Raw genomic sequence first — 26479 nt, forward strand, 5'->3', positions numbered from 1 at the left:
ACCCATCAAATTCTTTCTGGCTGCTTTTTGCAAGCCTCCTGATATAGGGGGCCAGAGGAATTTTTTTTTTTTTTGGCTGATTGACAACGATGATTTTGGTTTTGTCCAGACTGATGACTAACTACATCCTTAAATAAACACAGATCACAAAGGAACTCGAGTCCAGAAAATAATTTCCTCTAAACCTCCAAAGAAACTGGCATGCAGTAATTTCAAAGTCCAAACAACGGATGGACTTTGGAATTTAGGGAGACACCTAAACTCGCAATGGATAAACAAAAGCACAGAACTGAACAGTCAGCATTTTCTCCTTTGTCATCGGATCTAAAAGTTCATCCTGGCACCGACACAAAGAAGTAATGATTCCATCAGCAGCCTAACAGATGGCAGGCACAAAATGGCTCTAACCTTCTCTGAGAATGCAGGAGAATAGCTCCGTGGAGTTTAATTTAACAGGATGGTGGCTGCTGTTTTCTCTTGGCCGCCTCCTGCACAGCATGCCCGTCCATACCTCGGATGACTACATCTTAAGGTCCCGCAGTGCAGTTACTCCAGTTAACCCTTAAGACAAGTAAAGGTCTGGAGTTACTATGAGATTCTTTTTTCAGATGGGATTTTGTTCCCACAAAACTCAAACTTTTGATCATAAATAAGACTATTTTTAGGGTCTCTCTTCTTCTGTTAGCATTTAAGAGAGACTGGTGCACTTTTTTCCTAGACAGTGAATTATATTTTCCCAAAGGACTTGAGGCAAGACACTAGAGAGGTCTCATCTTGCGGCCCCCACCTCCAGCCAGCTTCTGAAGGGTCACCACTCACGTGAGAATGGTCATTACTTCTGAAGTGGGTAGGAACTGTCGCCCACGGCTTTGGGATCACCTGGGAAGCTTGATGCAATAGCAATGCCAGGGCTGCAACCTGGAATCCCTGGGGGTGGGACCAGACATCAGTATTTTTCAAAGTTCCCAAGCGGGTTTCAACTGGCAGTCAAGATATGCAAGAAATACTGCATTTTAACATTTATATACTGACTTTTAAAGTCCTATAAATTCTTCCTATTGGTTAACTTGATTCCTATTCTGTCTCCATCACACTGGGTTTGTCATTCTTCTGGGGGCTGTACCTCTCTACCTGCCTCCATCTCTCTAAGGCTTGTGTTAGGTCCTGAGGTTTGCAGGATGAGCCCGTACTAGTTAGCATGGCCACATAGGCATCCAGGAAACACCACGCTGATTCTGCAGCCCTAAATTCAGGAATGTACACAGACCAGGCTGTAATAGAACAATCTGAAAGTGAAAGACAAAAATGCTTTAATGTCCTATATTCTGTGATCACTGCGCTCTACCAAGTTCCCGTGCTGCTCAGATGGGGAGGCAGTCTCATGCAGAGCATCTCCACCCTTCTGTATGCAGGTGGCCTAAGGAGAACCAGCTGTCTTCCAAAAGGCATGATGGGCCCCGCGCTCACTCACACATGATCGTCCGCAACTGCACAATCTGCTGGCGAGGCTTCAAGGCCTCGGAGCTGCACATTTCTGTGCTGATGTCTCCACGGTGCATCCTGTACTTTCTCTGCCTCCTTCAAATAAGCAATCACCATTTGACTTACCCAAGAGGTGCTCTGTCCGGTCTTACCATCAGTTGGTGTCTACTCTTGTCATCTGTCAGCATAACCATGGTACAAGCCTTCTGGAAACACAAGGGACCAAGTCAAAAGAGAAGACAATTCCTGCTGTTGTCCTGCACATAGAAGGTGCTCAGTAAATGGAGGTTGATCAAAGGACTCTACCCCGAAAGGCACCCAGGCTCTAGCAAAAGAAAAGTCATCAATAGGCTTGGACAAGGCACTTTGGAAACAAGGCACAGAAACCCATTCAAATACATTCAAGTGAAAAAGGGGGCAAATGAAAGAATAAAGGCAAATCTCATGGCACCAAAGTAATGGCTACAACGAAGTAGCCTCACAGGTCAACAGGCAGCTGCTCGGTCTCTCCCTCCCTCTCGGGACCCCCTGATTTCATGCTATTTTTGTGCTGAGCTTCATTTCTTCTCCTTCTGCAGACCCCAGTCCTTTGTTCTAGTAGCACAGGGCCCACTCAGGTCACCCAGTAAGAGTGACCGCTGTTTATTTCTGGGATAAACTTTAAGGGCCCACTTTGGGAAGGTGGGGAGCTAACATCACAGGTTGGGGCTCATCTGGGGCTACTGGAAAGAGTGAGGATCTTTACTACAATGATAAACACAAGCCCTGCTCAGTGAGCTCATACCCCCAAGAAATTAAAATTCATGCATAAATATTGTTGTAACACCTTTATTTCAGAATGACTGCAGGATTGAATTTCATCAGTATACAACTAAGTTATGACTCTAAATCACAGGAACACTGAATCAAAACACTTCATCCTGCACACTTGGCCTGAAAAATGTCCACTTGAATTTTAATCTATTTATGTTTCACATTTTAGGACAGTAAAAACACCAACACGACTGGGGAGGACAATGGCTCATAGTTGAAAAGAAATCATTTGTAGCAACATCTCATTTATCCTGAAGTCACAGACCTAGTAACAATTGCGGCAGAGGATCAGGAAGTAAAATTAGAGGAAGTGGCAGAACCACAAAAAGAAAGTCACCAAGTTAACAGAGCAACATTCATTCATTTTAGAGCTAAAAGAGCCTCGGATCCTGTTCACTGTGATTTGACATAGAGTATGCAATTACATGTAAGTTTATCCCAACGTCAACATTCAAAATTTCCCACCCCTTACAGCACGTGAGAGGGAAATTCCTAGAGGCAGGCAGAGTAATATCAGAGAGAAACGACAGACAACAGTGAGGAGAAAAGAAAAACTATCAAAACTGCTAGGAACTCAATGAATGGAGCCATTCAGTATAGGGCTTTAACAAACCTAGTAAGCTAAGACCTGAAAGAATTAAAAACATACATGACAACCCTGAAAAGATTTCATTATCTTCAGTAGATTCTGCTTGCAAAAGCAGGGAAAGGTATACTGAATTAAGAGTTGCGTGCAAATGGTTGAAATAAAGCAAACAAGAGTAACCTTGAGTTTATCTATACCATGCACCTCACAGTGTCTGGTTAATGGGATATTATTACACATATACTGCTTATAAAATACACAAAGCAATTTATATGAAAAGAATATAGCACCTTTTTTATCCACCTGTGATTGAAAACACAAAAACCCCTCGCAGTAATAAAAGCACCACAACCGAGCAGGGATAGCTTAAAGTCAGCTTCTCTCTGCATAAGAACTTTATTTTGTGTCCTGAGTGATTAACTGTATTGATTTTGCAAAAACACAAAAAATCTTATATGGTAGGAGACTCAGAGAGGCCTAAAGCAGTGTTTCTCAAAATACAGTCTGCGGAACAGCACACCCAAATCTCCTGGTGGACTTGTTTTTTAAAGTTCTATTCCCTGAGTCCCAACTAAAATTTCACAAACCAGAATCTCTGGGGGCAGCTCCAGGAACCTGCCAGTGAGCACACCCACCCAAGGATTTCTGGCACAAGCTGGGTCCGGGAATCACTCCAGTCAATCATCACCTTGAAGTACAGGCTGAGCAGATGAGTCGGAGAGAGACTGGCCAGGTCTGGGGGGTCAACCCTGTCCCCCACTTGTTCCTAATAGACCTGGTTAAGAATATGCTCACTGGAATCTAAATAGAGAAGCTAAATGTGGGCCTCTAAATGTCTTAATCACAGAAAAGGGATTCTGGCACATCATAAAAATAAACCCTAACAAGCCTTAGTTAATCTTAAAAAGAATGTAAGATTTCTAAACCACATATGTGAAGCTTGAAGTCCTGGAATCCTGATAGGGGGGAAAATGAGGAGGGAACACAGCATCTGACCCAAGTCCAGAGGGGTGGGGGGTGCCTGGGGGTGGGGGGAACATCTAAAAGCAGCCCTGGAGGAGGCAGAATGCAGCTCGCGTCCAGAAGAGGAAAACGCAAATCTGTTCCACGTGGGCTGGGATGTGCAGGCCGGCCCTTCCCATTCCTGAAGCGGAGGCTGCGAGCTACTGGCAACATTTCTGTTGTGGCTGCACAGTGTTTGAACTGTGTGTTGTGAATTCACTGCCAACATGTAAGAACTGGGAGATTTTTTTTTTTTTAAGAATTCTCTCTGTTGTAGATTAATGATACCAAAATTTTAAAAATTTAAAAATAAAAAAGAACTCTCTCTGTATCTGGAAAATTGGAAATTGGAAGAACTAGAAAAACCAGCCACACGGCAGCACCGTGCAGAAGCCGGAGAGCACCTGCCCACCTCCAGCCGGGCGTGCGCTCCCGGGGTGTCCCTGGGGCCGCCAGCCCGCTTCGCTCATCAGATCGCCTGCCGGACCCATGAAAGCGCTTGCCTTGAACATCCCCGCGTCAAGGAATTGTGGCAAAAATTCAGCCTCTCTGTGCTTCACTCTTTCTAAGGAAAACTTTCTTACAAAGTTCTTTCCACCTGAGGCATTTTGAAAAAAAATCAGATGTGAGAATACTATAATTCACTGTAGTATTCTCATCCCTAGCTGCCCAAAGGAATCACCCAGAAAGACTTTAAAAATACAGATGCCTGCGTTCTGTCTCCAGAGATTCTGATTCACTGGCCTGGGGTTCAATCTGGGCACCAGGAGTATGTGAAATTCCTCAGGCGGTTCCGCTGACAGCCAAGGCTGAGAACTCCTGCCTTTGGGGGGTGCAGGTTGTTGGGTAGGAAGGGTTAAGTCTCTCCATGTCAACATTCAAACAAATTTCCTATCTCTCCCCTCCATGCTCATTTGTGTCACCTCTTATTTTTGGAAATGGGCTATTATTCCACAAGACTACAGAATGCCATTTACAAACTGGAAAGGGGGGTCGATATGTGTCCTGGTTTCTACCGTTCATTTTCCGCCCATCACAACTGAAGAATGAAACACTAAGAAAATGAGGAAAAATTATCCTAAGAGACAAAACTCAGGCAGCACAAATTGCTCAAATACAATAAGAAGAGGTTCACAGTGGCAGGCTTGTATGAAAAAAGTACAATTGTTTTGAAATTCATCAATGCACTAAAAGGAAAACTTTTCAAATATAAAAAAAGAACAATTTCCTCAAGACTTTCCAATAATGGCCCAAGTTCTATCTTAAGAAGATGAATTCCAAATCATTGCCTCTCTTCGAGCTTCCTGCTAGGTAGTATGCATTTATATTTTGACTCCCAATCATGAGAAATGAAAACTACTGTCATCTCATTTTCAAACAGTAACATACCTTGCATTACATTTGGAAAGTACATTTTCAAAATGATTTCACATAATAAAAACAGCCTCTGTTTGCTGGACTTCTACTATGCAACAGGTAAGATGCTAGGCACTGGATAGACATGGTCTCAAATCGGTCCAACAACCTCACAAAGTGAATCCATAACCCCACTTATAAATTTTTTTAAATGAGCTTCAGCAAGATTTAAAATTATGTACATGATCACTGAGCTAGTGAGTGTCAGTGTGTGGATTCAAACAGGGTCTGTGTCTTGGACTCCCCAATCTGTCTCCTCACACAAAACTATCTTATTTAATCATCACGATCCACAGATAGAAATATCGTGCACATGATTCCCATTTGCTCAGGGAACAGAGTGGTGAAGAAGGACTTGCTCCCCACGACAGAACAGGTTAGTAGGAGCCCAGGTGATCACCCACCTTTCCACTCTCCATCTCACGTTCTCAGAGGACCAAATCACACGGCTCACATGTTACATTATAAAAGCGATAATGGCAGGTACGTAGTACTTATGGGTAGAAATCAGATGCTCCTAATCTCTGAGAATCTTACACATTACCATAAACATGGCTTAGCCTCAACACAGGTCTGGTACACTCCTGTCTGTTCCAAACCACCTATGATTCAGGGGTCAGGGGCAACCGCTTTATTTATCCCAGAAGCCTCTCATGAACCCTGTGAGTAATGATGCTGATAACACGAGGGCACAAGCATCACCCTCCAGGCTGCCAGCCTATCTATCCTTGGGTGCCCTGACACCATCACCAGGCAATCGGCAAGGCACCCAGAAGAAGGGTGGATATCACCTTCTATGGGACTTTTTCCTTTATTTGTAAAATCATTAAGAGACTGTGCCATAAAAATCCAGCTGGAAGATCTCATCTCCACGAGCGCCACTTCTGAGGCAGGATCCCAGGGGAGTGTATCATTCCATGTCTCGGCAGGAAGGCCTCCTCTTCGTGAAGCTGCCAACATTGCATCCTTCAGTCTGTATTTCGAAAGCTGCGTCTATGACGTGTTGTGGCTGAGAAGTGATTCTCGAGCACAAGAAGACACAACGCGGCTCCCCTGCAGGAGAAAGCAAACAGGCCTCACCACCTAAGAAACACGCCTCACCAATACTTACTTGCCCACTTTTCTGAAGCAACTCTTAAGGGTCACTTGGATGCTATCACTGGATAAATCTTGAAAAAATTGCATTTCTGCCTCTAATAACCTTCAAACAAAGCAAGAACCTCATTGTATTAAGTCCAACTACCCAAGCAGCTGGCTGATTGTGAAAAGAGCTTAAAGCCCCAGCAACAGCCTCTGATTTGCAGTAACCGCAGAGAGTGGGACGCCATCACACACCCCTTTCTGAAATTCACTCCTCTGAGAAAACCGGTCATGAATTGAGAACCCTGAATTATGTAAACCCTTCAGGGAGTCCGTTGCATTGCATGCATTCAAAGCGACTGTCCGGCACTAAACTCCTGGTGGTAAACAGACCTCGACCACTTCACTTCAGGGAGGAAAATAAGCTGCTTTGTAGAAATAAAAACAAACCCAACGAGAACACCAGGACATGGGTAACTTCAGACAGTAGGTAATGCTTGTTTCATTTCCTAACTTCCATTGCCATGTGGCTGTGAGTCCCATCTCCTTTCTTTTCTATTGCCGTCGCTCCAGTACGGAGCCCATCAACACTCAAGCAGACAAGAGGCTGAGATGCTAAAATCGGACAAAGGAAGAAATCTGAAGTCGTCGGAATACATGGCAACAATTTCAAAACCCCAGCTATAGCTTTCTCAGTACCACTGCATTCAATCCGTCCCCACTCAGAGATGAGAACTCATTTAAAGCCACCATTCTCAAAGGGTGGTCACTGGGGAACTTTGTAGAAACGCAAATTCTCAGGCTCCACCCAAGACCTCCTAAATCACAAACTCTGAGAATGGAACCAGCAAACTATGTTTCACAAATCCTCCAGATAATTCATTCTGACGCTCACTAGTGTTTCAAAATCACTAACTTCACATTTGAAAACCAGTATACACTTGTATATACTCTCGGCCAAAGGGAGATGCCTGCCCTGGGGTCCTTCCCCTTTCCAGGGCAGCCCACATCCAATGACTGGTGGACACAGGGGTCTACAGGCCCAGCCCTCTTCTCCCCTTCCAGATGGCCCTGCAGGGTATCCCACCTAGTCATAGCTCCCCATGGGATCGGGGAGACCTTCACCGCAGTGACACCGCGGTTCAACGTCACCTCTGTCTCATCTGCTTGCCTCCCTCTTGAGTTGTTGCTCAGAGTCCCTTCATTCTCTCATTTAACTTGGACCTTACTTAAGATCCCACCCTCCCTGGAAAGATGGGACCTGTGCCCTCGTGCTGAGCACTGGATGTGGTTACTGAGTCTCACAAAAATGCCAGCTTGGTTATGTTACTCTACAAGAAGATATGTCAAAGAAATAATCAATCCTCCCATGTTTTCTTCCGTCTGCTACCTCTATAGCTTTTCTTCTTCCTTTCTAATTACAACCCTTAAATAGAATTCGTGCCTCATATCGAATTTACCGAGTATCATAATTCCTCCAGGTGGTAAAGATACCTCGAGACAAGTGCTGGGCATAGAAGCCACAGGGCATAAATCTGCAAAGAAGTAAAAAGCTAACCTTTGCAAACAATATGGCTTCTCTCTCACTTACCAACTTTACATCTCCCTGTATGGCCCCGGAAGATGACTGGTTAGCCTGAGACAGGTAAGATTCCTCAAGGGAGAAACAACCTAAGACAGGCACAGTTGCAGGGGGGCCATCAGGTGAGAAATTGGGGATCAAAAGAGGTGAGGCTCAGAACCTCACCCCCCCTGTTTTGAGAGAAACCTTCTGCATCCGTGGATGTCTTGCTGCCCTTGTCTAGCTTGGATTAATACTTAGTCTATAGGCACACACCTGATCATCTACATTCGCCCTCTTAGAGCACTAAATTGTTTTCTACCTTTATCTTGCACCTACCTACCACTTCAGCATTTTATTAAAAAAATAATAATAATAATGGAGAAATGTGGGATTCACATATAAATCAAGTATAGAAATCAAACGAATAATCGTATCTGACTTGATTGTTTATAGTTCATAATGCGTTATCAAAACCAAAAGTTTCTGTGATATGAATGCCCTTGCACTGTTCACCATGTAAGACCTTGTTCATTATGCTTCAGAAGACTGGAGACTGTTGAGAATTAGGCTTGGGGTTGATTAATGATTGTGCATTGAGTCCCCTATACAGAATTTTAGTGTGGTTAACAACCATTTGATCAATAAATATGAGAGATGCCCTCTCAAAAAAAAAAAAATGCCAGCCTGGAAAAACAGAGCCATGTGGCCAAGTTCTTCTCTACAATTCCTGAAAGCACAGAGCGGACGTAAGAGCACAGCATATTTAGATTCTGTTCCAGCAGCACAGAAGGGCCATGCCTGTGCTAAGTGGAATGACCTGTTTGGCCTCTCCAGTAGTGAACACATCTATTTGTATATGTTATGTATACAGAGCCTTTATATTAATCAGAATGGAGTCAAACCTGCAAACGAGCAGAAACATCTTGTAATCCTGCAGTTCTCATTCGTAGGCCTGGCCAGCATTTTTTGAATGCTGAAGCACTTGTACAAAGATGTACCTTTGCTGCTGCTTTGGTTAACTGCTCTCAAATCTTATTGCATGTTACAAGCAGGGTACCAGGTTGCTTACATAATACATGTGTTGTACAGTTTTAAGTCAACATAAGGAAATTTGAGGTAATTCTGAATTACTCAAGACAATGCTTGCCTTACTCAAAGGTTTTACCTTCTTTCAGATGTTTAAAAAACATATGTCCAGTAAATGTTATAAGATGCAAACCCACTATACTCATTTAGTTTGGCCTTGATTCTCTCTTAAATAACTTTGCTTGGTCCTTTTCCACTACAAAGAAGACCATTCTCCTTGATGCAGACAATAAAAGCTTAAGGAAAACAAACTAGTTGTGAAATCCCCCTGCTACCTGCTAAACTAGAAGTGGCATGTGTTTCAGCACAAGTGCCATCTTTCTACCATCCTGTGCCCATGGCAGGCACAATCAAGGCCCTCTACCCAGAGCCTGAGAATTATCCTCAAGGCTTCAGAATCCTTCTCAATAAAATTTTATGCAGCCAACCCCAGTTAGTGGGAGTACATATGTCTCATAAAATACATTTATTTCACTAGCCAATTAACATGCCCCTTTCTGTTTTCCTTTGTGCTCCAAATACAGCTTTACACTCCTCTTTCCATGGTCCTCAAAATGTTCCGAAATGCAGTTGGAAAGTGACCTAGCGCACAGTACAAAACTGCTCTGAAAATCAAACAGCTATGCAAATAAAGGTACTGAACAGATAATGAAACGCCTGCAAGACTGTGTCCTGCGCGTATGACTGGGAGACGTACAGCATGAGTAGCAGGGAGACTGATGCATAATGCCAGGCTTGTAAGCATAAAAACATGGTTTGAGTAAAGAATTTTGATTTTGCTTTTGGTACTTACTAAGGATTCTTTATTCTGCTAAGGGGGCACCACACCGTTCCTTTAGCAGCATCTCCATTATCCTAATTCCCTACAGAGAGAGAGAAAAAAAGAAAAGCCAAAATGCCATTTTTCATGGACAATCACTTTTATATTTATCACAATCCTTTCCCTCCACGGTATCCAAGTCATGGACATGTGCATTTCAGGAAAGTAGGCTCACAGTCATACCTTAGACTTTTATAGTATTTTACTCATCAATTTCACATACATTGTCACCATGTGTGCCTACCAGTCAGAATCTACCCTGGAGGAAAGAGGTAAGCAAATATCCCTCTCTTCTCCTGCAAATGAGAGGGTCAATCTTCAGATGCAAAGATGTGATTATGACAGGATTCGGATGTCATTATGAGCTGGGGTTTAGGAAGTCAAAGCTGGATCCGTGGGAATGGGACCCTCTGTTCTCAGGGGCTGGTAATTGGTTTAGAAAGAATAAAAATGACCAAAGCCAACTTAAAATACACCTCCCCAGGCCCCTCACAGGAAGACTGATTCTAGTCCTACTGAAAAAGTAGGCCCCTGAGTTTTGTACTTTCGACAAGCACCCGAATGATTCTCATAATCAGGCAGGTCTGCAAGACTGGATAGGCCCAGAGGAGAGAGGCAGGGACTCCTGCCTGGGGGCTGATCCCACACCCAGGAGGGTGGTGCATCTCTGCAGGAGACAATAAAATAGGTTTAGTACCAAAGTACTAAACTGAATGGAATGTAGTATTTCCTTCAGGTTGCAGGATGTCCTTCTGATCCTGGCTGGTCATCTCCACAGATACTTTCACTGTCTTGGAAGGAAGAAGTATTAATTAAAGGACCTTGACAGAATGCTGAGGAGCAGAGAGTAACTCAAGCAGCGAACGGCAGGACCAGGAGCATCGGGGTCCTGACTGGTAAGTCAGGAGACCTGGTCGCAGCCCTGCCGGCAATTCTGCTGCGCCCCTTGGGCTGAGGCACTTTTACCCAGGACTGACTCAGACCCAAGAGCTCAGGGGACGGCGAGCAGACGGGGCAGAGCGGCTGCACACCAGACTTAGGAGGGGAGCCCACAAAAGCTGACAGAGATTCCCAGCCTTCCCCAGAACATGCGATCAGAACTCCAGGGCCGGGGTCTGGAACCTGGTACGTGGATAATGTGCCGCACGTGGTTCTGAAGCACAACTAGTTCATTTACTGGAATTTGTAACTGGAAGCTTGACTCCAAGACCCCTACCAACTCTGCCAGTCTGGGAACTGAGGAAGCAGTTCCCCTTCATCATTGCTGAGATACAGTGTATACTGTACGCCTGTGCCCTGAGAGCTATTCTCCCGAGAAAGAGTTAGGGCTACAAGGAGGGAGGCGGGGATGAGAGCAATCAGTGGAATGAAATTTAACCTAATTCTTAACCTGAAATCTGAATTGTGTTCATTTCTGCTCTCATTCACTCAACACCAGATTCAGTTACCAAATATTTATTATGCACCCACTGCATGCACTGCAGATTAAGCAGCGAACAAGACAAACTCCCTGTCTTCATGGAGTTTACACGCTGGTGAATTTCACACACACACACACACACACACACACACACACACACACACACACACACCCGCACCACCCCATTTCAATTCTTTGTTTCAACAAACTCCTGAATGAAAATTAAGTGCCTTCTTTCTATTTTCAGGAGGAATAAAAATGTCCACATTTACTCCACTTCAAGCTTCTCTTTGCAGAGCGGGCCCGTAAACCTACACGGTGCGGGTTCAAGACCAGAAGAGCACAGTCCTTCCTCGGGAAGCGGGCGCTGGGGCCCTGTCCCCAGCGGGCTGAACCAACCGCCACAAGTGAAGACTTCGAGGCTTGCCTTAGGAAGCGGAAGACGTCGTTTACTGAATCGATTGCCTTCCCAATGTGACGGCTGATTTTTCTTTCCCTTTTTCCCCTCTCTCATACCACTTTAGTCTTTTTAAGTAGAACAGTTAGAGAAGGTGGAGAAAGGGGGCAGAGGGAGAGACCTACAAGGCGATTTTAAAGTAGACAACCCAACAGGGGGGCCAAACCATTATTTAGTACCTCTTTTTGCTAAAGAAGGACCCAGTCAAAGCCCAGTCGACGGAGTCCTTTCAGATAAAGTTCCAATGCTTAAAACTCAACCCTCGGGGTATCAGGCTTCAAGGGGCTCCGTGTATGCCCCCCCTTATCACACAGTGATGCCTGAGATGCAGAACAAACAGTGAGTGGGTCCGCCTGGATGGATGCGGCTTAAGAGCTTCCTGGACAAACCATAAACCAGCTTGATTTCATCTCTCCTTTCCCTCCGAGGAATGTTTTCGTCAGCAAGGCCCACTACTTGCCGACGTACAGGTGAGGGAGCCCTGTCCCGTCCCCCCGACCCCAAACGCACCCCTCAAAGGAGCCGCAGGGCCTCTCCAACTCAAGCACCTCACGAGCTCCCACTCTGAAGTCTCTCAGAATAGCTGCTTATTAAAGGAAGCAGAAAGCTTGTCTGAGGAGGAGCCAGACCGAGTTAGAACTAAAGGGAGCTCGATCCAGACAGTGTATTCATTTTCTTATCAAACAAATTTTGTTACGGAAACTCATGTTTCCTTAGGAAACCCTGGCTCACCTCGGAGGTCTGAAGAACACTACTAGACCTTACAAGAATTACAAAGTTCTAAAGCAGTTCTCAAAAGATACATCTACGGGGCACTCTCAACAAAACAAGCGTTGCCTACTTAATTGTCAGCATGATAAAAGACAGGTGTAAAAGGTCCCCTGCTAGGAAACAATGCCTTCCTGGGGTGGGGGTGGGGGGGTCATGGCTTTGGAGTGAGTGCCAGGAACAGTAGGGGCGCCCCTGGTGTGTAGGGCACCGCACTGATGCTGTGAGGGATAGGGACGTGTTTAGACATGAGGCCTCTACTTAAGGGTCCATTGGTCTTGGGGAGGAAGCCGGAATGCAAAATAACGGAAAGGCAAGACAGCCTTTGAGGAGCATTATCACACTTAAAAGGAAAAGGTTCAATGGAAGAAAGGAAGGTCAGGCTCATCTTGTAGAAAAAGAGGACTTGCAGAAGCTGCTGTTAGAGGAGGGTTGTGAGTCCGACCCAAGGTCCGCTTATGAGTGTGAACACACGTAGTAGGAAGGATCGAGCAGGCTGAAGAAAAGGCAGGGGGTGGGAACGTGAGCGTGCACACCGTCCAGCAACTGCCCTCCTGAAGGGGAGAGAGGACTGGACATACAAGGAGGCAAGACCCTCACACGCCCAACCCGTCCACTCCTCACGCCTGCACACACCCTGCCTCCCACGTTACTCTGCTCTGTCCTGTACTGCCCCAAAGGGTGCTCTAGTGACGCCACGACATTAGCAGAGAGACTTCCAGTCAAGTTCAACATAGCTGTGAAATCTTGGACATTTTGCTTGAACTCTTGAGTCTTCCACTGCCTCGTCTTTGAATGGAGATAACAACATGGGCTTGTCCTAGGAATTAGTTGAAATAATGCCTAATCTGGTTACCACACTATCTGGCTTCTGGGAAACAGGCAGTAATAAATAGCTGTTCATCTAACTGTCTTTTGTGATCATCTACTTCCTCTGGAAGAACAGTGGCCGTACATAGAAGGGGGGCAGGAAAGGGCTAGAGAATCGGTGAATGACTCTGTCAACCAGCTTACAAGTCCACCCACAGATGGCCAGGTGCTCAGAGGCAGAGAGTACAAGTCACCGACACCTGATGCCTACTGTCTAGGGCAGAATTTGGCACATAAAGGTACTGGGTGGTGATGGATTAGAAGACTGGTTAACTGCGCACTTGTGAATGCAGGTGGATGGGTCTGAATTTTGGAATTACAGTTCAGTGCCCAGTATTCAGAATTCTTGAAAGTGTGGTTGAAAAGGTCAGGATAACAAGGGTTGCAGTAGGAAAGGAAGGACAAAACAAGGGAAGAATGCAGAACTGAAGTACGAAAGACAAAAGGGAGAGAATGATGTGGAAAGACCTCACGGGGACGGGACTTAAAACAGGTCCTGAACGATCCGGTGCTTTAGGTAAGAGGGATCATTTCAGATGCTGAAGTTGGCATTATAAAACCACTCCCCTTTTGATAAAAAGACTTGCATCCAGTTTACTTTATAAAAGCCTCACTTCCCTTTTGATTCTAATTTTTTTAATTAAGTTGGTTTACATAAAACTTTGAGTCTTTTCATTTCTTTTACAAAGAATCACAATGTAGGAATAAAAGAAGAGTATGGGACCCCCAGCTTGTGCCCTTCAGCAGTACCTGCCCCCCCATCCTGTAGCAGAGCCCACTCTCTTCACCACGGCTCTCGGGCTCCGTAGGGCAGCTGTCTATTCACGCCACACGCTCATTCCCTTCCTCTTCTCTCACTGTTCCCCCTGGCAGCTGCAGCCCCAGATCTCCCACCGGCCCGCTGAGTCCCTGCAGTGTGCAGACCCCAACTCCCCCAGCACCCCTCGGGGACACCGACTGCCCTTGCTGACATGGCCCAGACACAGCATGGATCATACGCTGGTCCTACTGTCTTCATAGCATCACCACTACAAAAATTTACTATGCTTTTTTGGTATTTTGCACTGTCTGTCACACCACCTCCACCCTCTAAAGAATGTGTGCTGTATGAGGTCGGAGCCCTGGCCAGGGGGCATCATCTGTGAATGAAGGAAGGGGGGAGGGTGGGGTGCATCCGCACACAGTTGTCATCAAAAGGTGAGAGAAACACTGCATCTTTGGCCACAAGCATCTTTTCATCTGATGCTCTCCAACTCTTTTATATTTAGGACTTCCTCATCTATGAAGCTGGGATCACACCAAACAATAATAACCGTCAAAATGTATTGGTACATCCTGTGTGCCAGGCACTGTGCTCAGTGTTTCACCCGCATTGGCTTGTCTTACCCTCCTATTAACCTTAGAGGATTGTTATCTTTTTTGGGGATGAAACCCCAAGGCTCAGAAAAGTTAAGCATCCAGACCTAAACCACCCAATACCTACGAAGCGGAGCGTGGACTTTTCCTGAGACCATCAGGACTGAGAGTCCAGGGCCCAGGACGTCACAAGACCAAGAGGCAAAATGCTGAACTGACATTGTGAACCTGAGAACATCTGTTAGAGTGTCGGGCGCACAGCATTGAAAATGATCAAAAAGCCAGATAAATTAGCCGGTATTTCAGCCCTGCTCCCAAACCAAATGGCATGATTCTTAATACATGAATCAACATTTAATCACATCACAAATTATTTTAAATACAATGCTTTTCAAGTGGGAACATCCTGATAGAATGTATGACTTCAATATAATTTTCCCATAGTGGCTAATAAACTCTTGAGTAAGATTCATTTTTATTTTGATAAATAACTCAAAATCTTTAGGTGTAACTGCAGAACATTAAACTGATAGAGTAATTCAGATAGTTTTGCTTCACATTATAAAGTTTCCTCTCTCCTTAAAGAGAGTATTTGATTCCATAATTCGTGGCAGTAGAAAATATATCCCAAAATAGTAAAATTTAAAAATCAGAAAGGACATTATATTATCTAGTCCAGACAGGAAACTCTCAGCAAAGGACTAAAAGTGGCTCCCATCTGATGTAAGAGGTGTCCTGGGATCAAACAGCAGAATAAAAGATGACAAAGCCATTTCCCTATTGCCAATTTTCAAATAAACCCTGCTCTAACACGAACATTTTAGGGGCTGAAAGACATTTAGTCATTGTTTTCTGTTTTATAAAGTTACTTCCCCCACCTTCCAAAGTGACTTAGTCTATTGTCCTTTATAATTTTTAAAAACATGACGTCTTTAGAAATTTCAGCTCGTTCACCACCAATCAAGGCCAGTGTCCCACCCAGGACCACATCCCATCCATGACATTTCTGACATCGGTCACCTGCTCAGAAACCTCCATAGATGGGAAGCTTTCTGCTCCTAGGCCATCTGTGTCCCACCCAATTATAAGACCACTTCCTTACACTGAAGGAGGACCGCCTCGGTGCCTGGCACCAACAGGGCCCAGCACCAACTCGTTGCTTGACTTGTAAAAACCAAAATACAACAAAGTTCCTATCAATTCCCCTTATCAGTCATTTTTTTCACTACTCATCAGATTTAAGTTCAGTCATTAATTTTGCCTTGTTTCTTCCCTGTTCTGAGAGAGAAAATGGTTAGCAATATGCTTGTAAATTTATCAAAAAGTTGTATTTAACAGAATAAATCAGTCCAAACAATGCCCAGATAACAATAAATCAAAAAGATGCCCAGATAATTCTCCTTTTATCTTTTATCTCAACCCTTCTCTTCCCCCAGACTTGTTTATTTCTGTAAGTCATCAATCTTCTTTACATGTAGGGCCAGTCTACTGTGTCTTCAAATTGGGTGTTTCCTTTGAACAAAAGATACAATTTAGCCCAAAACCCACTGCACCAGAGCTCGACAGCACTGAGGTGAATGATGGTAATCATGGGCTGACTGCCCGTCAGGGCTTCACCTGCATTATCTCATTTAATCCCATCAATGGTCCATGAAGTTAAACGCTGTCACTCTCACCATTTCCAGGTAAGGCAACTAGGCCTCCGAGAAATGAGCAACTTGCTCAAGGTCACATAGCTAGTAAGTGTCCAACCTGGAATTTAAACCTGGATTTCTCCAACTCTTCCCCACAACTGAGTATTTGCCTCACTGAATCTGTTTCTGTGCCCGTAAAATGGGTGGAAGGAAAAGACTAAGTGCCCTTCCTTGCAGGACTGCTCTGAGGATTCGGGGAGGTGACACATAAAGCTGCTGACCCATGACAGACTTCTGGGAACTAACCATCGCCTCCTGTTCTTTCTGGTGCCTGGGAAGAGGCTACTGGCGGCCTTATGCACCTAGATCTGACGAGGGCCCCTCACCTCGGGGCTCCCACAGGGCACCCCCTCTAGGTGGTGGTCAGTGACCTAGAGGAACTGCCAGCAGGGGCTCACCTTGGGCTTGAATGATTCCATGAACCATTATTTTACTTGCTGTTCACATCGCCTCTAACAGATACAACACTGAGCTCGGCAGGGAAACCGGCTTTCCCTTGGCCCCAAGGTCATAGCAAAAGAGAAAGAACTAGAACCCAACTTCAGGAGAGAACTGGCCGTTGAGGAGGTAAGGCCCCCCTAGGCTATGCTGAGCACATTGCATGCCTTATCTCATGTAGTGCTCACGTGCAACCGACGAGTCAGTGACATGGGAAAAATGAGACTCGCATAGGTCAAGAAACTCGAGCAAAGGCGCTCAGCTGTATTTAACTGCAGAATCCAGATGCACACCCAGGTTTTTGCGACTCTGGGCCCTTGTATACCACTTCCTTAAAAAAGGTAAATTTGTAAGTTTCTCTTCTTTAATCACCAAAAAAGAAAAGACATGTCACCTTAGGCATAGTCCATCCTGCCATCCCAGAGTTATTTGCATCTACATCTGGGTGGTTTTACTTTTATGAATTTAGGGCAGAATGAGATGGAACCACAGGTAGTTCTTAGGAATAAAAGAACCTCAGCCCACTTAGTTTCCTGGGGACACCTAGCGAAGCTCCCTCGTGCAGCCGAGAAGCCAGAGGACAAACACGCGCATGGGTATTCGCTTCAGCACAACAGCTGCCAATTTGAATTCCTGGTTTTGTCTAATGCCAACCTGGACAGCCCTTTACTTCCCCCTAAAAGCCTTTTGGTGCTAAACATGATCAACGTTTCTTGAAGACAGAACCTGGTAGGTGAGGCATCAGGTCACACCGTGGAGCCCAGGGGCCATCACGAACATGAGTGATGTGGTTGTGAGGGCTCGCCCGCACTCCCACCCTTCGCGGCACCCGTGGATGGGGGGGACCATTACGTCCACGGTGAGGATAGGAAGTGATTCTTTTTTAAAAATTCTAAGCATTTAACATCACTAATTAAAAAGAGCAACCAAAACAAGAGCAACATATAAGTGACTAAAAAATAAAACCTCCATATGCAAAGAACAGTCTACAGATAAACCACCTGTTGTTCTTAAGAGTCAACCATTTGCAAAGGGAGAAATGTCACCTTTGGTGCTTACAGATGAAAATGCTCTTTACGATCCCTCGCCTCCATAATAGACGGATAAGGGGGATGGAGAGGTTGAAGAAATGGGTATAATAAGGCAGTTGGTACTTTTTTAAAGTTGCTCTACTATTTCAGTGGCTAACTTAATGGGAAGCATTATGGGTTAATCCCGACGATCATATCTTTATATTGTTTGGTCCCAGATATCCCTACATGAATTAATAACTCCCACATGGGCAATGTTCTAAATCTACCAGCTGTCTTGAATGTTAAACAATCTAATAAAATTCTGCACTTCAATAAAAAAAAGCTAAGGCTTATAAAGAATACATTCACACATCTTTCACTTGGTGAACTGCAATGGTGGACGTCCTTTTAAATAATAAGCATCATACACAGTTCTGACTATTGTTCTGAGACAGGCAATATCTGCAAGGCTGGGGGACCACTCTGATGCACACCTTGTTTGGCATCTGGGTCCCCTGGGAAATAGTTGTTAGAGGGCTGAAGTGTAAAGAGGGTGGGCTGCTGGAAAAGTAAAATTAGGGGAGCTATGCAGCCTAGTCACGAAGTGCTCACGCTAAGGTTCCGACTGCCCAGGGTGAATCGGGTTCTCCCACTCACCACTCATGTGACCTTGGGCAGGTCAGCTCACCTCTCTGTGCCTCCTCATCTATGAAATGGTGGCAACAGTACTTACCACAGAGAGCTGCTGGGTGAACTGCAGGAGGTAATGCATGTAATGTACTGAGGATGATACCTGGGGCATAGAAAGTGCTCAATAAATATTACCTATTATCATTCCTTTCTTCTTACCCCAATGGACAAAAAATTTTCTGCTTCTAAGACTATTTTTAAAAGATAATAGAATGGAAACATAGAGAGGTCTTACTACTTTTGGAAAATAATACAATAATATGTGCATTTGTTCACTAATTCAATAAATATCATTAGGCACTGACTATACCCTAGGCATTGAGGGTAAAGTGGTGAGCTCCACAGAGAAGCCTACTGTTCAGGGCAGGAGACAAGCAATATACTCAAAGAATTATGAAAACAGTCACACACCAGTAAGAGTACTTCAGGGAATCTTTTCTCAGGTAATGATACGAAATACAAAGGGCTCTATGTATAAAGATGCTTCACATGATCCCATTTATAATGGTAAAACTTGGAAATCACTTCAAACACAATACTAAGAAACAGTGGAATTAATAAAACTAGTCACTAAAATGTTGGCTTTGAAGTTTAAATAGTTACTGTGAAAGGCATTTGTGAAATAATATTACCTGAAAAAAGCAAGATATGAAATTGTACTTATACCACAATTATGACTGTTTAAAATGTGCATATAAAAGACAAAAAGGAAATATGCCAATTTGAGTTCTAGTGGAAAGATAACAGTTTTCATTTATGGAGTACTGAATGGACTCCATACGTGCCGAGGAATTTCAAGCACTGCTTTACATTCTCAATTCTCACACTCAGAGGGCAGGTGCCCCTCACATCTCACACCTACCCATGCGAGAGGACACGGAGACTTAAAGTCAGGTTGTGTTGATCCAGAAACAGGCTCCTCGTAGCCACTAAACATTTATCTATGATGTCATAATGGGAAAAACATATTTTTGCTCATAACTTCCTTGCATTTTTCTTTTTAAATAATAACTATGCTCTGTGACCGAGTGAGTGGTCAGGTCCTGCCCCAAGCTGTTCCATGCGCCTCACTCCTTTTCCCCTCCTGAGCACTCTACGAGGGGGGCTCCACTATCCTCATTTTACAGATGAGGAACAGAGACTCAGAGAATTCAATGGTCAGCCCAAGGTCACACAGCAGCAGGCCAGGCTGGGAAATCTGCTAGCTTCAAGGAGAGTGAGACCCAAAGAATACAAACGGCTCTGTGGAAACTATACACTTACGGGCAAGCAGTACCTATTCAAAAACATTTTTTTTATTTAAAAATGTTTTGTTTAAAGAATCAAAGGGTCTCTTTGGGAGGAGTGCAGCGATTTTTGAAATTATGAAATATTCAAACACATCAAGAGGCACAGAGAATATAAAAACCAGCGAGCTTTAGCAAACGTTAACGTCTTGAAAAATAACAAAAGCTACATCCTCACCATAGGCCACTGATGGAGAAAATTTTAAATTCTATATATAGGTCTTAAATTCTTCTTAAACTGGGTGTCAGTATGAAAGGAGTTAATTAACTCTCAAAAAGCTACCATCTTCCTTTACTAAGGAAATTGAGAGAAAAATAGAAAAACAGGTTAGCTAGAATCTAAGGAAGAAAGACAGAAAGGAAATAAGGAGTCATATTCCAGGCAGCAAATGGGATTGCAAAGAAATACCACTCCAACGAGCGTGGGTTCATGACCCAAGACGTCCTTTCTCCTTAACACGCAGACACTCCAGCCTCCTCCCGTCACCTGCCCGGGGCGCTGCCTGGCGCCCCAAGTCCAGCAAAGGGTGGGTACAACCAAAAGGATCGTGAAACAAAATCAAGAAACAGATTCTACTGCAGAATGGGGAGACAGAAAGAAGAAATCGCCACCAGCAGAGGTGGGGAGAATGACCCAGGAGAGCAGCTGGCCCCCTCGGAGAGCGCGGGGAGCATGCGGTTGGCACGCCGCAGGGCCGCAGCCCACAAGGAGGTCTGACTACCGGATATACCTTTTAGAAACTAAATTACCTTTGCAATTCAAGTTGCTCTACCCAGAATTCCATATTAACCCTGGACCTTATTTGCCTGAATGACATTTTCTTGACCTCGTTGGTCAAACTAAGAGCTTAATTTTAGCTCAAAGAGCCTAGCTGAAATCCAAGCCCAATCCTATAAAAATTTTGATCCAAAAAAGATTTGTGCCTCAAATGCACTTAATCCACACAATCTGCAGACACAGCCCCTTTCTCCTGGTATTTCAATGCAGCCTGGCCAGAGCTGTTTCAGTGGCAATTCTGTACCTGCCTTAGGTTTACACAGGGTATGTGAGGATTTCTATGTTCTCATTGTATTTGTGTTTGAATTGAGCACAAAAGAGTGCAAGAACAGGCTTAGAAAACTTACATATTGGTTGGAAATTCTATCAGAACAATGGAGAGAACACGGCTTCCAAATGTGCAAAGATTCCCAGTTGGGTGTGAGAATAAAGGGGCACCAGGAAAGCAGGTACCCCAGGACTATGACTGAGACACGGACGTCTCCTCTGTGTTCTAGGTGTCCACCTCGAGGTCATGTGACACCCAGTGCTGATGGAGGTGAGTCATGCACTTGTCTTGTCTCCTCGCCCAAGCTCTTCAGGGCAAAGGATTCTTCCCTCAAAGTCAGGGAGCTAAAAAGCACAGCAATTAGGAGGGTGAACTCTGAGGCCAGAACCCCTGGAACTCCGACCCTGCCACTTAATGGCTGATGACCCTGTGCAGGGAACTTAACCTCTGTGTGCCTCCGTTTCCTCATCTGTAAAATGGAAAAGAGGGAATACCAACAGTCCTTCTTTCAGAAAGTTATTGAGAGAGTTCAGTGCTCATAAAATAGTGCCGTGGTTGGTTCATGATAAACAATAAATGATAGCTACTATTATTATTGTATCTGGCTTTCTTCACTGACCAGAACATTCTGTGTTTACAGAAGGCATGGATAAAAAAGAAGCCAATATATGTATTATTGGGCACCAATACCCCAAAACACATACAATGCCTGCAAATCTTTGTAATATGCAGTTTATTCAGCTCACATGAATAGGATTATAAAATGAAATTGTAACATCCCCACCATATGCAACCTTGACCATCTACTTGTTACATGAATTAACTCCTGAATTTTTATGCAGGCTTAAAGACTATTTGTCAAACAAATTTGAAAATCTAGGTATTTATACATTGGGGGGAAATGAGGCAACATTTAAAAAAATCATACAATGTCAGGATTTAAAATTACCTTCTAGTCTAATCCCTGATTTTACACAAAATGATAGTGAAGTTCAGAGCAACTAGTCCAAGTCAAGTGGCCACTAATTAGAGTTCAGCCAAGGCAGGGCCAGAGCCCAGACATCCTCATTCCTGGCCCGTGGACCCCACACTGCCCTGTGCAGAGACAAGACTTCTGGTCTCTATGCAAATAATGACACCGACAAATCTCGAGCTCAGGAAACCACTTTCTGTCATTGCAGGTAAAAGCTTAACCTCCCAAGGTTTCATTCTGTTTCATAGAAGGCGACACCCCAGAATTTCAGCTGGATGATTTAAGGGATTCCCAAAAGCTTTACCACTAAGCAGTCTATCACAACCTGATGAATTCAAATGAGCCACCTAGGGATTTTGGATTCCTAAGTCTCGTAGCCAAGATAAAGGCACTGATTTAAACTCAGTGGAAAGAACCAAAACTGTACCACTCACAGAATACTCATTTTTAACCACAGTGTTTTCACTGCAAAGGCTACATTTCTCAGGACTAAAACTCTAGAGATAACAGCAGGGCGAGCTGAGCCAATGGGAGGAGTATGGTGAGAAGGGGACACTCCTACCACTTGTCTAGAAATGCTTTGTTAAAAATCAGCATTCCTGGTAATATTTTCACAGCATCCAATGAATAAATACAGGAGTAAATCAATCTATTTGAGCAGTCAAGAGTGGCATTAAAAAGCATTACCAATAGAGGTAAATTAAGAGTTGGGAAATAAACCCCCTGGAACTGGAGAGACAGAACATAGTTCATCAATTCTCTCAAGTGATTCAAGTAACGGAAAGAGTCCTGAAAGAATTCACATAACCAACAGGAGCTATAAGTCTCCAATGTACTCAGCAGAGTATCCCACAGGTGTTCATACCTGTGACTTTTACGTATTCTTTTGCATGACACTTTTATTGGTTCTTTTCCTCTATCTTGGAATTATTGGATTTTGAAATGTCCACTCTTTTTCAGGGTTGGGACGACCATGCATGTGTGTGCAGTAGACATTCAATCCACAAATAAGGAACGGAGCAGCTCAGGACAGCTCGTCCAAAGTCCAAAGCCACACGGTTTAAAGAGCCTGGCAGAGGACTGAGGTCAACCAACTAATGACACAAGCGTTAACTTTCAATGTCTATCGAATAGGAACGAGAAGATCAGAGCTAATAATTTCATTTCTTCTTCACAATAATCCTTTGAGGGTCGAATAGGTAACCCTGCTTTCCTAATGACAAATGGAAGTTCTAAGAGGTTAAGTCATTCCCTCAAGTCATACAGCAAGAAACCTGAGCACACTCGGAGCCAGCTCGTGGTGGAAGCTACAAGTTGGCACAATTCTTTTCGAAGGAAATTTGGCTGTATGCATCAAAGGTCCAAAAGATGTGCACACTCTTCAACCGAAGAAGTAGCAGGAAAAGGAAATATACACAAGTACTTATATCACATATTTTTCCCCAATATTATTATTATACTGCAAAATGGAGACCAGCAGGAAGAGCTAATATGTGAGTGGGATATCAGAAAGGCACTGAGAATCATGTTCTCAAGGATATGTGAGGACACAGAAAGATGTCCCAAGTATGTCAGCAAATGAAAAGCCAGGCTAAATAAACAGAATCACCCCAATTTTGTTTCTCAAAAAAACCATATATACAAACATACAAAGACACGCGGAAGAAGCTATATCAACATGTTAAATGTAGATAGACTGAGTATTAAAATTATGGATTTTAAAAAATGATTTTAAAATGCTTTTTAAAAGAAACAGCACAAACATGACCTCTACTGCTGCTATCTAAAATTTCTGTTTGGTTAAGTGTTTAAAAGATAATTTACTTATCACGGAACTTCTATTGATGCTAATTGTTGAAGCTTTGTCTATATGCTAATTGTTTCATATATACACCCTCACTTAATCCTTGAAAAAACCCCATGAAGATTTCTCAGCAGAAACTTTACAGGCCAGAGGGAATGGCATGAAATATTTACTGTACTGAAACAATATTCAATCAAGAATACTCTACCCGGCAAGATTATCACTTAAATTTGAAGCAGGGATTAAACGATTTCCAGATAAATCAAGGCCCAGAGAATTTATAACAACTAAACTAGCATCACAGGACATGTCAGGTGGAGGTGTGCCCGCGGCTAAAAACTTTCACCAGTGAAAATAAACCCACAGGCAGCTATACACAAAATCAGTCAACAGATACACAAAAAGGGCAGATTATGATATCTAATACCTAAAGTGTGGAGGAGGAAGAAGAAGAAAAAAAGTACTTTTAGATTGTGTTTGAAATAGAGCAATCAGCAACTTAATATGGACTATTATATACTAAGGAAGCTATCCTTGAACGTTTGTTAACCAGAAACCTAAAGCCTGTAATAGATACACAAAAAAATATAAAAAATAAATCCAATCACAACACAAAGGCAAACCATCAGATAACAAGGGAAGAGTATAAAAGAGGAAGAAATAACACAAAGGAGCTATAAAAGCAACCAGAAAACAATAAAATGGCAATGAGTACATACCTATCAATGATTCCCTTAAATGTAAATGAACTGAATGCACCACTCAAAAGTCACAGAGTTACAGAATGGATAAAGAAAACAAGACCCATCTATATGCTGCCCACAGAGACTCATTTCATACATAGACTAAAAGTGAAGGGATGGAAAAGGATATTTCATGCAAATAATAGGGAGAAAAAAGCAGGAGTTGAAGTACTTCTATCAGACAAAATAGACTTCAAAACAAAGAAAGTAACAAGAGAAAAAGGACATTACATAGTGATAAAGGGCTCAATCCAACAAGAGGATATAACCATTATAAATATCTATGCACCCAACATAGCACCACTTAAATATGTAAAACAAATAGTAACAGAATTAAAGGGGGAAACAGAATGCAATGCATTCATTTTAGGAGACTTTAACACACCACTCACTTCAATAGACAGATCAACCAGACAGAAAATAAGTAAGGAAACAAAGGCACTGAACAGCGCATTAGAACAGATGGATTTAACAGATATCTACAGAACATTCCACCCAAAAGCAGCAGGATACATATTCTTCTCAAGTGCACATGGAACACTTTCCAGAATAGATCATATACTAGCCCACAAAAAGAGCCTCAATAAATTCAAACAGATTGAAATTGTATCAAGTAGCTTCTCAGACCACAAAAGTATGAGACTAGAAATAAATTATGCAAAGAAAACAAAAAAGCCTACAAAGACATGGAGGCCAAACAAGATGCTTCTAAATGATCAATTCATACATGGAGACAAATGACAACAAGCCAACAGCCCACAACCTGTGGGATGCAGCTAAGGCAGTTCTAAGAGGAAAGTATATAGCAATAAGGCTTCCCTCAAGAAACAAGAAGAACCCAAAACACACAGTCTAAACTCACAATTAAAGAAACTAGAAAAAGAAAAACAAATGAAACCCAAAGTTACTAGAAGGAGGGACATAATGAAGAGCAGAGCAGAAATAAAATAAAGAAAAGCAAAACAATGGGATATTCTAGAGAAACACCTGTCCCCACACAATAAGGATGTTAGTCTCCATCTAGCAAGCCCTTCACCTGCCAGCTCCCGGATCAGGAGATTCTGTCTGCCTGATGCTAAATCTTGCCTTTGGAATATTGTCAGCTCTGCCTTCAGTGAACTGTTTATGCGATTCAGAGCACCCAGAAGGATAGAGGCTTAATGCACAAGTTTACAGGTAAGCCATCTTGTGCCTACTTAAAAATAAATGATTAACAAAGTGTCTGCATGTGCGGCATGATGTTTTTATAAGCTTTAAGTGAGGTCGTGAGGGTGCAGCTGACTCTCACAAGCCTCTATTTATCAATTCCCATTATGTACCAAAAGAATTTAACAGTTATGCATACAACTTGGTGCGCCAATCAGCTCAGATTGGTATGGCAGGCAGTTCTGACATTGCTTCCAGTGATCCCTGCCTCTTGGTATTCATGCCCTTGGGTAATCTCTTTCCCTTGAGTTCAGGCTACATCTAGTGGCTTGCTCCAGATGAATGCAATACAGGAAATTGAAGGGATGTTATTTCTGTGATTACGTAACAAAAAAATGATGGCTTTTGTCTCGATAGCCCTCTCTCTTGCTTGCTGCCATGCTGTGAGAAGCTCTCCAGAGAAGTCCAGGTGACAAGGAACCAAGGGAGGCTGGCAGAATCCTTCCAGCAGCCACAGGAGTGTCCCTGGAACCGAATCTTCCCCAATGAGCCTTCAGATGGGATCACAGCCCCAGACAACTTGATGATCACACCCTTGTGTGACTCTGAAGACGCAGACCCAAGCTATGCCCAGACTCCAGACCACAGAAACTGAGAGACAGAAAATGTGTGTTGCACACTGTAAAACGATGGGGAAAATTGTTACGCAGCAATATCTAACTAAGATAGTTAGTTTGCAAAAATGATGCAACCAAACAGTAGCCAGGTTTTTCAAATGCCCATTTGGACTACATATATACTTTATCAGTGTATACATATATATGCATATACATATATATATATATTCAGTGTGTATATAAACATAGTATATTTGTAAACATATGGCGTGTGTATATATATGTACATACATGATGCATAATGTGTAT

At 43.4% G+C, this 26479-nt stretch overlaps 1 protein-coding gene across 9 annotated transcripts in view; it reads right to left on the reverse strand.

Annotated features, from left to right (window-relative positions):
• Positions 1-26479, reverse strand: part of PRELID2 (PRELI domain containing 2) — a 247372-nt gene that overhangs the window by 179299 nt on the left and 41594 nt on the right. For 2 of the 9 annotated variants that reach the window (XR_012125199.1, XR_012125198.1), the window contains exons 6-8: positions 9823-9892; positions 820-1688; positions 409-561 (exon numbers count right to left, since the gene is read on the reverse strand). The exons of 1 other annotated variant lie outside the window; for it this stretch is intronic. Coding sequence is in view for 4 of the 8 variants with exons in the window: in XM_073221910.1 (XP_073078011.1) it covers positions 9833-9892 (60 nt within the window). In the remaining 4 variants the exon portion in view is untranslated. Of the gene's footprint in view, positions 1-408; positions 562-819; positions 1689-2294; positions 6353-6384; positions 6995-9822; positions 9893-26479 lie in introns of those variants that run through there. 6 more of the 9 variants (XR_012125201.1, XM_037016470.2, XR_012125197.1 and 3 more) reach the window with 6 other exon arrangements.

The sequence above is a fragment of the Manis javanica genome, chromosome 14 (genome assembly GCF_040802235.1).
Source record: "Manis javanica isolate MJ-LG chromosome 14, MJ_LKY, whole genome shotgun sequence".
Taxonomy (NCBI): Eukaryota; Metazoa; Chordata; class Mammalia; order Pholidota; family Manidae; genus Manis; species Manis javanica.